This window comes from Cynocephalus volans, chromosome 2 (genome assembly GCF_027409185.1).
Source record: "Cynocephalus volans isolate mCynVol1 chromosome 2, mCynVol1.pri, whole genome shotgun sequence".
NCBI lineage: Eukaryota > Metazoa > Chordata > Mammalia > Dermoptera > Cynocephalidae > Cynocephalus > Cynocephalus volans.
The window spans coordinates 44143425-44155500 of record NC_084461.1 but is presented as its reverse complement, the minus strand read 5'-3'; the positions used below and the strand labels follow the sequence as shown (position 1 = coordinate 44155500).

Here is a 12076-nt window from a genome sequence, read left to right as displayed (position 1 = left end):
AATTATGTGCCAAGACTCTACACTTGGAATTATCTTAGATACAGATATTTATTATTTCAAAATGTTGACATATATCTGAATTCCCAAGTATGTATAATGATATGCTTGATGAGTATTTTTATGCTTTCTGTATCTTTACTCAAGTCATTAATAAAGATATAGTCTAAGACAATTCCAAGTGCAGAGTCTTAAAGTACACCAAGGTTCAGTACACCATCATAAATAAATAAAATAAAATTTAATAAGAATCTATGTAAATCACTTAACTGCATACTGCTAACTATATCAGCACAGGATGTGGGAAACCTCACTAAATGGGAGTTCGTGTGAAAAATTCATGGGGGATTTAGTTGACAGCACATAAATATGAGCCAACAGTGTATTTTAGTGCCAAAAATGCTAATGTGACCTTAGGCTGCATTGCTAGAAATAGATGCCCTGGTCAAAAAAAGCGATAGCCCCTCTGTGGCACTGGTCAAGCCATGTCTGGAATCTCAAATTAAGAGGGATATAGGCATAATGGAATGTACTTAGGAGACTATGACTCAGACAATTGAGAGCCTGGTAAATTTGTGAGACAAGAGATACTCGAGGGAAAGTTGGGGATGTTTGACACAGAAAGAATGTCTGAAGGAGAGAGCTGAAAAGTTGTATTGGGGTGCAAGGAGATCAGGCAAACGTTTTTTAAAATTTAAATATTTGCAAGTCTGTCATATTGAAAAGGGATGGGATTTATTTTGTGTAGGTCCTTTGGACAAACTAGTATTAGTGGAAATAAGTTTTACAGCAATTGTAAACATTGAATTATTGAATAAACTCCCTAAAACACACATATAATGCTTTTGCAAAACAATTTTGGTTGTGCATAAAGAACCATAAAATTCAAACTCTTTAACACATAATTCTTATTTCTAGGAATCTATCCTAAAAAAATGACATAAAGTAAGAAGAAAAAGCTTAATGCATAGAAATAATGCTCATAGTGTATATATAATAATAAAAGATTAAAAGAAATATGGTCAATAATGAGAACTAATTAATTATTGCAGGGTTATTCTACAGACTATTGTGCTGTCATAAAAAACAGTAGTTAATAAGATTGCATGGCAGATGATTTATGACCTAATTCAAAGTGAAAACTTGTTCAATTTAGTGAAAATCTTTAATCCTCTCCATGAAATATAGCACAAACTTTGGTGCCAGAGTTTGTGAGTTCAAATCACGGTTTTACCATTTTCTCAGCTGTGTAGTTTAGGACCAGTAAGTCACCTTGTCCATGCCTTAGTTTCCTCTACAAAATGCAGATAGTAAGAGTATCTATATCACAGGATCATCATGAAAATTAAATGAGTTTATGTATGTAAAAGGCTTAGAACAGTGTTAGGCTCATAGTATGGGCTATCTAAATGTTCTTTTTATTATTATTATTATATCTTTATTTCAGATGATTCAACAACTAACATCTATGTAAAACACAGATTAAAAGAGAAAACATCAAAAATGTAAATTATATTAAGCAGCTAAGGAGTAGTTTTTTCCAATATTTTCAGAGTTTTTTTGTAATGTGATCGAATAAATTAGTTTTGTAGTTAAAAACGGTTTAGAGAATCACTTTTATTGAAAGTATTCAACTTGAAGCTAAATAGATTAATTGATGTTCATTAAGAACATTCCACATGCTGGGCATTTATGACAAGGTTTAGGGAATAAAATGAATAAAAAATGGATTAAACATGACTTTTTAGGTTGCTTACAACTTAGAAAGGGAAGCAAACTATAAACGAACTATTACAATACTGAATACGCCTGAACTTGGTCCAACTTGAGCCAAGTCTTAGCAAGAAATAACACCACTCCTCTGATAAGTGCACATAGCTCAGTAAAGTTGGAGTAGAGGCTGAGGCTGGAGATGAAAACAGGGTTCAGATCATGAATGTTCTTATAGTCAACTTTAAGAACTCTGGATTTATTATATGAAAAGGGAAGTTGAGAACCACTGAAGCTTTTAAAGAGGGGTGTGATATAATCATCTCTTTGATTTATAAATCTTATTTGCTTGCAGTGTCATGAATAAATTGGAGGAGAGCAAAATTAGAATCAGAAGGATGAGGTAATAGTTCCTAAAATAATCCAGATGAGGATCTGAATTGAGGAAGTAGAGAAGAAAGAACCAATTCAATAAATATGTAGGATATAAGTTGTCTTAGCTTGGGTTACCCCAAAGGGAATCTGAGACACAGACTTTGGTATGGGTTATTTTTTCGGCAGCAATTCTATGTATGTACACTTGTGGAGATGGGGAAAATGACAGAGGGGAGAAAGAAAGGTGCATTTATAATTTACTTCTGCAGGCAACTGAGTCAGTCTTGCTGGGGAACATCTCAGAAACCACGTGGAACATGCATGAGCATGTTATGAGCTTGGTCGAGGCCCTCAGAGTAAATATTACCACCTCAAAAAAGTACAGAATAAGAGAGAACTGAAGGTTGATATCTGGGGGAAAATAACACTTAAGGTTTCAATGAGCTAAGGAAGGAAACTAGTTAGGAGTGACCAGAGCAGGAGGAGAATCAGGAAATAAAGGTGTCACAGAATCCAAAGAAGGAAGAATATCAAAAACGGGAGGCGAGAATGGAAGCCGCAAACTCACAGCAGACTTCATTTCAAGTAGCTTGACTAAAAGTGAGGGAGATGGGGCCACGTTAATAAAAATGGACTACTTTCTTTCTGGGCGATGGCAAACGACTAAGGGTTTGAGGTGAGTTTAAATTTATTATGAAGGCAACCTGCATATGGTTAAATGATAGTGAGAAAGAACCAGTAACAAGAAAAAAACTGATGTCACAGGAGAGGGAATAGAGTTCCTGAACAGGTAGAAAGAGTGGATCCAGAACAGGTTTGTCTTTAAAATGAGGAAGGGCCACCATTTCTTAGGCAGGGCTCAGGATGACCCAGTACCAACAGGTTTGCAAGTGTGTAGATATTTTGGAATTGGGTACACATTCACAACCTGACTTTCACCCTCATTTCTTTAAGAGGCAGAGTCTATTTTTTTTTTCTTTTGAATCTGGCGTTTGTTTGATAAATAGTATGCAGCAGAAATGACACTACGAATTCTGTGTTTAAGCCTTACAAGGTCTTGCAGATTACATTTTACCTTTTTCTGGAAATCTGAGACCACCATGCTATAAAGAAGCCCACTCTAGACTAATAGAGAATACCAGGCCATGTGGAGGAGAATGGATGCTTTAGTTGACAGCACAAACTACCAGTCATGAGTTAAGCCATCATGGACCCTCCAGTCCTAGTTAAGATACCAGATGACTGTAATCATATGAGCCCAGGCAGCAGGGGAAGACTGATTCAATCCTCAAAATCTTGAGAAATTATAAAGCATTGTTGCTTTAAGCCACGAAGTGTTGTGTGATTGGTATGCAGCAACAGTGAACTGAAACAGGAAGGAAGGATAAAGTTTAGACCTATTGATAGTTTCTCTCTTTCACTCTCTCTCTTTCTTTTTCTTCTTTGGAAAATAGTAGTTGTAGTCATCTAATGAGATTTAGGAGAGAGGTACTAGGGTGATGGGCTTGTAGAGCATGATGAAGATTTAAACTGACAAGTCATACATAGGCCAGTCAGCCCCTGTGGCCAAGATGAGGCAGGTTACAGCTGGTCAGGGATGTTTTGGAAGGTGTTTCTATAGAGAATGGGAGATAGCTTCCAAACTCCTTCCAACTCTAAGATTCCATCATCTGAGCAGAACAAAGGGAAGTGTGTACAGGAGAACTGAGTGGCTGTCAAACATGTTCTACTAAGGGGAAAATCTAGTATAATTGACGAAAAGTGAGTCCTGAACAGCATGCTAATAGTAAAGCTTTTGCGAATTATAAGGCAGGAGGAAAGGGAGATTGTGAATAGCCCAGGAAAAAGTGTGGAGACAGGAGAATGAAGACTGAAAATGAAAGATAACAAGGATGTATGGGTGGTAGAACACAGGAAAAAAGCCTCCATATACTAGAGCAGGGAGGTTGAGATTGTCAAGCAGTTGACTTTGAAGAAAAGGGTCTGGAGTTTATTTGATCTCCAGGGCAATTGAAAGCACCTAAATTATGACATAGCAACCTGAACCACGGCCTATTGCATATTCTAGAACAAATAAAGACTGAGGTGTGAGAGCTCGGAAGGTGGTAGATTGTAGTAGTCCAGGATTGAGTTAAAAAGTCTGAGAATTGGGACCAATTGTAAAGATTGGATCAGCAGGGCATAGGCTGCTAATTTTGTGTATTTTCCTGGGAGCTGACTATTTGCTTTGACAACAAGCCTGTGGCTTTCTGTAACAAGCTTGAAAGTACATATATCTTACTACTTTAATGTTAAGTAAGCCTCACTTTTCCCAAGCTACATAAAAATAATATCATAGAAAAATATCAGCATTGGGTTTATGGAATTTCAGGAATCTCCAGCATTCTCCGTCCCATTTTCCTGCTCTGATTTTTTCTCACAGCACTGGTCATTTTCTGACACATGAGATAATCTACCTGTTGATTCAGTTTATTATTTATTTTTTATTCCCTTCTTTTGTAGAATAAAAGCTCCACAGTTGCAGGGATTTCTTAGGTTTTGTTCACTCATATATGCTTAGTGCTATAATGGTGCCAGGTACAATACAGGCATTCAATAAATATCTTTTGAATTAATAAATTAATGACCATATCTAAGAATCTGAATAAAGAAGATTGGGAATTTTAGACTTATGGACCAGCGAAGAGGTCTAAATTGTGAAATCTTTTTTCCATTTTATGGGCTGGATATTTTGCTTAAGCAGAATGCCATACATAACTTTGGGTGACACAGGAGGCATGTTCCCAGGTCAAGGTTCTAGAGAATCCTTGTTGTTAGTGGTAGAGAACTGATTGAAAAGTCAGGAAGCTGGTGTTCCATGTCATGGCCCTGTGACATACTTGCTATATTAAACCCTTGGCATTTTATTCTCTGAGTCCGTTTCCTGTCTAGAGACTGAAGATGATAACAATTACATCCTCTCAGTGTGAAGGCCCAAGACACATTGTTTCATGAATTATGGGTACTGTTATTTTAAAATTTAATACAAGTTAGCTTTAACTTATTACATTTTATTTCTATTAGATTTTGCTTTTTATATGGCTTTTTTTTACAATAATTTGTCTACAGATTAAGAAGATTAAAGAATGTTCTAGATATCATTAATGATCTCTAGAGAAATACCTGATAAACTCAAGAATCATCAAAGTGAAAGAAACATTTTTTCTCCATGAAAAGCTCCAATTATAATAAAATTTAGTCAAGTGAGAAATGTTTGCTATTTATGATAGCCATTCTTGTTATTATGATCATTATAATATTTATTTGAAGAGTGGCCAGTCTCTGATGCCTTTGTTTCATATTTATGGTTTTTCCGTCTGTAAGATAGTTTCCTGGGGAGAGTTGTCTCATATTTACATTATTTCATTAACACCCTTTTCACCTAACTCTTTCTTAATGTCTAATACATAAACCAAACCAAAGTCACTCTCAGAGTGCCAAGCAATCCCTGCTGGCCAATTCTTTTTTTAAAAAAATAAATGGAGCAAGTGTTTGGTCATTTTAGAAAATAAAACTCACACAATGACGCCATTAGCTGCAGTGCTTTGGTCATGAAAGGTAGAGGGGTGGAAAAGAAGTGAGCCAAAGAAATGACAAGTTGGGCCAAGAGGAAATTTCAACTTCAAAGGCACTATAAGCAATGTAAAATAAATATTATAGTAAGATCTGTAAGAGAAAATTTTATAGAACCTTTAACAAGTCTCCCCCGCCCCTCCTCCAGCTTGAATAGGTTTTATTTAACACACATATTGGAAACAGTTATCTATCATGTGAATCCCTTGGCACCCTTCCTGGCATAAGGCAGGGTCCTCTAGGGAAAGTCATGAGGTCAACATAGTTTGACATACATTGGATCGAGGATTGGTTAGGGAGGGTCAACGACCTGCAAATTTGTTTCAAGAAGACAGGCCCACTGACACACTGAAGCTCCTAAGAGAAGATGCTTGAACGTCAATTGAAAGGATATGCACACACGCTGGAAAGAATGAAGCAAAGGAACAGAGTGGAAAGCCCCAAATCAACATCTCACGTTTTCCTGTTTACTGGAGACGTTGCCACACTGGTGATTAGCACCGAATCTGGAAGGCTTGTGCAGTAGGAGCGTGCTTTAGGTTTCTTCTCTTCAAAGCAAAACTATTAAGCCAATTATGTTCTTTCTGAATTCTTCTGAACCACACTGCAATTATTTGGATGCTCCAACTCATGCTGCCCATAATGAACAACGGCTGATCTTAACCAGAGGTATAATGTGTTCTGCTACTGAGAAAATGTGGTTTCTGAGCCAAAAATACAAAATAAATTATACTTCACAATAAACGTCTGAAAGGGAAAGGAGACATAAAACTACCTTTTCTGTTAACTTTCAGTTCTTTCAAAAGAATTAAAGCAATATTTGTCAAGTATACAGACTGTACTCATAATGAGCCATCAAGTGCTCCTTCTTTACACATACCACAGCCACAATGTAAGATGGGTCAGGATGATTTTTTTTTTTAAAATATAAGACAAATGAACTTCCAAACCATAAACATAAATGTGATTTATGAAGGTGCCCATCCCTGGAAAAAATCAGATAACAAAATCCATGTTCTGCAAAGTATGTCAGTTATTCCACAGTGCATTTCTCAAAGTAAGTCTGCATTCTGTCTGGTTTTATAAACACAGAATATCCAAACATGTTTCTACAATTTATTTTTCATTACCAATGCCTGGATCTCTTTAGAACAATATGCTTCCACTGTGCCATCCTTAAAGGTTTGGAAATTTAGGTATTTGTAGTTTGCTTATTTTTAATTCAGTTGGTCATATCTTTTTGGTTGCTTTATTTTTCACAACTTTTCCACGAAAACTTTGTAAATATGGAACGTCATAACGGAGTTAAGTTGTCTGACATACATCTACATTTAAATGCTCATGAACTTGCACACACATACTAATCTGTAAAGTCTGATACTTACCTCAAAGATAGTTATTATGAACATTTACTTTTTAATATAGTTCTTTTTTTTTTTTTTTTTTTTTTTAAAGGCATGAGACTGGGAGTAGAGAGAATTGAGATCTATTTTCACCTCTGGCCCTGGTAGCTGCATCTCTCTAGGAATGTCACTCTTAACTTCATTTTTTATGTAGCTGTTTTTTCATTGATCGTAACAGTTTGTTAAACTAGATTCAGTTGTTCAATCAACAAATAAACACTGGGTTCATTTTATGTTTAAGGCCCCACTGTAGATGTGGGGCACTCACTGCACAGGGTTATGAGTGGGCACCAAAACCAGTCTTTGCTCTCTAGGCATTTCCCCTAACATATTAACTTCTCCCTTTCACCTGTATTCACTTTGAGGTTTCCAACTACCTAGACATCACCTTGAACTCAATTTCCTGATGAAATTGATTTTCCTTTCCTGTGTCTATGCTTCCATTGATGACTACCCACTTCCCAGTGATCCAGTGCACAAATTTTGGAATATGGCTGACCCTTCCTATCCCTTCATTTGCCCTTTCCAAACTTCCAACAAGACCTAACGAGTCATGTAAATTTACCTCAGATACACCATTCTCTTATTTAAGATGCCCCTAATCTAGCCTGGGGCCTCATCCCCTAAGCACTAGATTGCTGTTCTTGCTTGCCTGAAGATTTCCTGGTTTTTAGGCACTTCTTTCTCCAATCCAATCTCTATGTAATTTTCCAAACTAAGTGTCATAAAACAACCTACAATGGCTTCTCGATGCCTTCTTCTTAGGTCCAAGCTCCTTTGTTTGGCTTTAAGGTCTGCTACCCTTCTCCTTCTACCATCCCAGTATCAGACCTATTTACTTACCAACACATTCCCTGATTCTCAAGTCTGTGCCCTTGCTCATGTGGCTTCCCAGCCTGGAGTCACATTTCTTCTTCTGTTATTAAAAGGTCAGTCATCTTTCAAGACTCAGCTCAGGATCAAGAATCACCTCCTTCTTTTTTGAACTCTCATTGAATTTATAGTCTATTCCGTGGTATTTGACGCTATTCTTTATTCCTAATTATTTCATATATGTCCTCTACAAGACTATAACCTTGAATATTTGTCATATCTTTCACAGAATCTAGCATATGCCAGACATATAGAATGTATTATATAAATACTTTTATGGTGTGCCTAAAACAAACAAACTAACAAACAATAAAACAAAGAAAACTTTAACCCACCAATAAACATTTGTAGAGACAGCTAAGCTAGATTTCATGGGTGAAGCAAGATATAAAAGGCATGGTCTCTGGTCTCAAAAAGGTTAGTCTTAGAATTAACATTACCTCACATCTATATATAGAATTCTGACTGGTCTGCCTAAAATTCAATTCAGTATAGATCCATTCAGACAATTAGCAACATCTTCTTTGAAACCCTATTCTTATTACCCAATCTAAGCACTCTTTTGTTTCTTTCCTAATGTTGGACTGTCTTTCTTTTTCTCATCTGCACATTCACCTTCTACAAAGATAGGATGACTTTGGGAAGAGAACTTATCATGACATCAAGGCCTCATTCAGGTCTGATTTCTCAGTTTCCCATTCTTTGCCTTCTGGTGCCTTGAAAGAGAGGGACCAGAGAAATTTAAGGGTGGAGATCTCACAATAGGATGGCTCTTATAAGAAGAGACAGAAATGAAGAGACCAATGGAGTGCACTAAGGCTTCTAAGAAAAAATAGGAATCTTTTTTTTTTACTTTGTTAAGGTCAATTCAGAAAATTAAGGATTTCTGACATCATACTACTCTAAAATCAGAGAAATGGGACTGGATGGGAAAGGAAAATTACAGGTTTTCCTCATATCAGAAAATGAAAATGAGAACTTTATAAAATATTTTAACGATATTTGACTATTCTTTGAAAAGGCACTTCATTTTAAGTAGGTGGTTTGTCTTTAAAGCTTGCTATTTACTACATTTCTCTTTAAAATTTATGTAACTATTAGTAATTTTTTATGTGTTTATATAAAAGTCAAGCCTTTTAAGAAAAACATGCACTGCTTTTTTTATAGCTTATGCACAAAGAGAAGCCTGACCATGACCAGTTAGTCCACTCACCATTATTCTCCTAAAGGAAGAACTCCCTGAATTGCAAGTATAATTCCTAAAAGAATAAAACTGGTGTCTAGAGGGGTGACTGTACTCATTTAACCTTAAAAACTGTGGGTGGAGTAGCATGGGCAGTGGAGATACGGAGCATAGAATAGAGGAAGAGAGGATTTAAAAACTCATAATCTCTTATTAGATTTCTCATCTGAGATATTTGTAAGGAGAGTAAAAAAGGGAAGCACCCCCCCAAAAGAAATTCTTGTTTACACCTAGCATACAACATGTGTACTTAGAAAATGTGAGAACTCAAATGGTTACTTTTGATAGATTTTAGAGGATTACTATCAAATTAACCAAGTCTAAAAGGTAAAGCAAAATACAGAAAACCCGTGTCCTTTCATCTGCGAAATAATTATAGTGAACCGATAGGTTACTGTTATCCAATAAAAAGAGATATTCCAATAAAAAGACATATAAATCTCTTTTTATTATTGTTATTACTTAAAAAATGGGCTTCTGTTATTAAACTGAAGCAAAGTTTAAATAATTCCTGTACATTTTCTACAATATCCAATTTAAGAAATAACTCTTACTAAATATTATATTAAATATAAAGCAAATGAGCTCTAATAGTCATTTTGTGTAATTTTCAACAAGTTAACTATGCTAAAAATCATATTTAAAATTAACTTAACCAATATGAGTATTAAAGGATTTAAAAGTATATGCAGATACTTCAACAAGTTCATGGGAAGATGTGTATTATCTTTTAATTCCATTTTTCCATGAACGTTTTGAAGTATTCTCATATAAAAGAAATCCAATAAGGTTTATTATAAACATTAGACCACACTTAGTAGCTCAGTAAGGCACCAAAAATACAAGCCCCAAATTATGGAAGCGATATTAACCCTTTCAAGTCACCACGCATCTGCCTCCCAATCCTTCCTACTGAATTCCAGCCAAGAGTATTTAAGCTACTCTGAAATGAGAACAATTAAAGAGCTCTTGCCAAAATAACATACTTACTGAACAATGACTATTTTGGATAAGGACCTTCCCTGAGGTCAATTCAGGCTTCACCAGAAATCACTAACCACTTTGTCTAATACTGCCAAGAGAATTTTCTTTTATTTCAAGTCAGTTTCCATTACCAAATGATGAGACTGCATTTTCTGCCATAAACGATTCACTCTGTTGAAGTTTCATTCATAAAATAGACCATAACCAAATACTATTTTCCATTATCTTGTAAAATAATTAAACAACAGCAACAAAACCCACCAGCTTACCATTTTCCTTCTTCATTTTCATATTGTTGAACAGTATATCCAAACATGTCTTCCACCGGGCCGCTGAAAGTCATTGAATTTTTCACATCGACATTGAATGATATGCAGATGTCTAGAACAACTTGAAGAGGGAAAACAAAGTCCAGTTAACAACGTTAACTAAGATTCCAGCATGTTTTGAATTGGCATTCTTGAGGTTACCATTAGAAGCAGTATTCTTATTAAAAAAGAGCAATGAAGCTCAAAGAACGAGAGCTGCAAGAAAGATCCCTGATATGAACTGTATACTGACAGAAAATCAACACAATGGCTTTAAAGACCACAAGTATTAACATTCAAACAAAATTCCATAGCAAGGTATTATCTGTACCACTCCCAGAGCTAAAGATTTCAGAATGTGCAGGAAAGACCCGGCAGAAATTCATAGTCATACATGACTAATGTAGCTGCAGATAGTTTTCCAGTAATGAGCCTGCAAACCATGCCACCAATGAAATATGAAGAGCTTCATTTTCCCATTTTAAACACAGAGGATGCAAGTAACGCCATTGAAAACCTCATGAAAAGGAGCTTTCTCCTGGCTGCTTCCAAAGAGAAAGGTAAGCTGATGGTCTTCATCCAGAGATGGCTTCCTATGCAGGCCTCAGATTTGCTCTGCTTCCCTTCCTTAGTCAAGCAGCGGGTGGAAGCTTATGCGAATACACTGAAGCCCCCTTGTAATGAATTTTGTTGGTGATGGTAACCTCACAGATTACTGTCAAGATTAAATCAGATGATATATCTAAAGGGTTTACTCAATCCCTGGCACATACAACATATTCAGTGAGCATTAATTTTCAGGTTTCCTCATAGTCCAGGTAGTAGAAACTCTTAATAAATGAAACTGTCTCCTATAGGGGCTCTGGAATCATCACCTCATATGAATGGTGCCAAATTCCTTCTTTGGCACTGGTTTTTAAAGTATACTTGTGAAATTCCAAGATATTCCCCTCCTAGATGCAACTAAATTCTTCCCAAAGAGCATCGCCGTATAAAATCACAGAGTATAATAAAATACATTCGGAGGTGGTTAAATTCAGTCTTCTTTGATAAAAGCATGATATACCCACACAGATCCTGAAAAATTCTTTTCTAGTCTGTAGATTCTGAGAGGATTTAATCACTCCAATTTCCTAACCATTACTCCCTATAAACTTTTCCATAAACAGAATCTAAATCCAGACTACTCTAATTCATAATCTTCAAGTTTTGCTAACAACATTTAGTGCTTTTTTGATGCATAGGATTGTAATTTAATTTAGAGAGACTTTATTCGTCAAGGAAACAAACAAAAAAAGATACTCGTTTATAAACTCTTCCTTGATCACCCCTACCTTGAAGAAATCCTTCTAACTATTGAACCCTCCTCTTTTAATTTTTAAGAAATCTCTCATGGAGATAATTATTAAATACTGTCTACATTGTAATTATCTATGTGAGATTATTTTCCTAGATTGGAAAATTCATAAAAGCAGGGTGTCGGGAAAATAGAATAGTTTAATCAGGCCCCCTTGCCTTAGGTCTGGTCGGGGGTGGTGCAGCACATTCTTTGTAAATAAGTTGCATGTAGG

The 12076-nt window shown here is 35.9% G+C and overlaps 1 protein-coding gene across 1 annotated transcript in view; it reads right to left on the bottom strand.

Moving 5' to 3' along the window:
* Positions 1–10891, bottom strand: part of ITGA1 (integrin subunit alpha 1) — a 97235-nt gene extending 86344 nt beyond the window's left edge. Inside the window, exons 1-2 of the mRNA XM_063087590.1 lie at positions 10837–10891; positions 10467–10587 (exon numbers count right to left, since the gene is read on the bottom strand). Coding sequence (XP_062943660.1) covers positions 10467–10587; positions 10837–10891 — 176 coding nt within the window. The remainder of the gene's footprint in view (positions 1–10466; positions 10588–10836) is intronic.
* Between the last annotated feature and the right edge of the window lie 1185 nt (positions 10892–12076).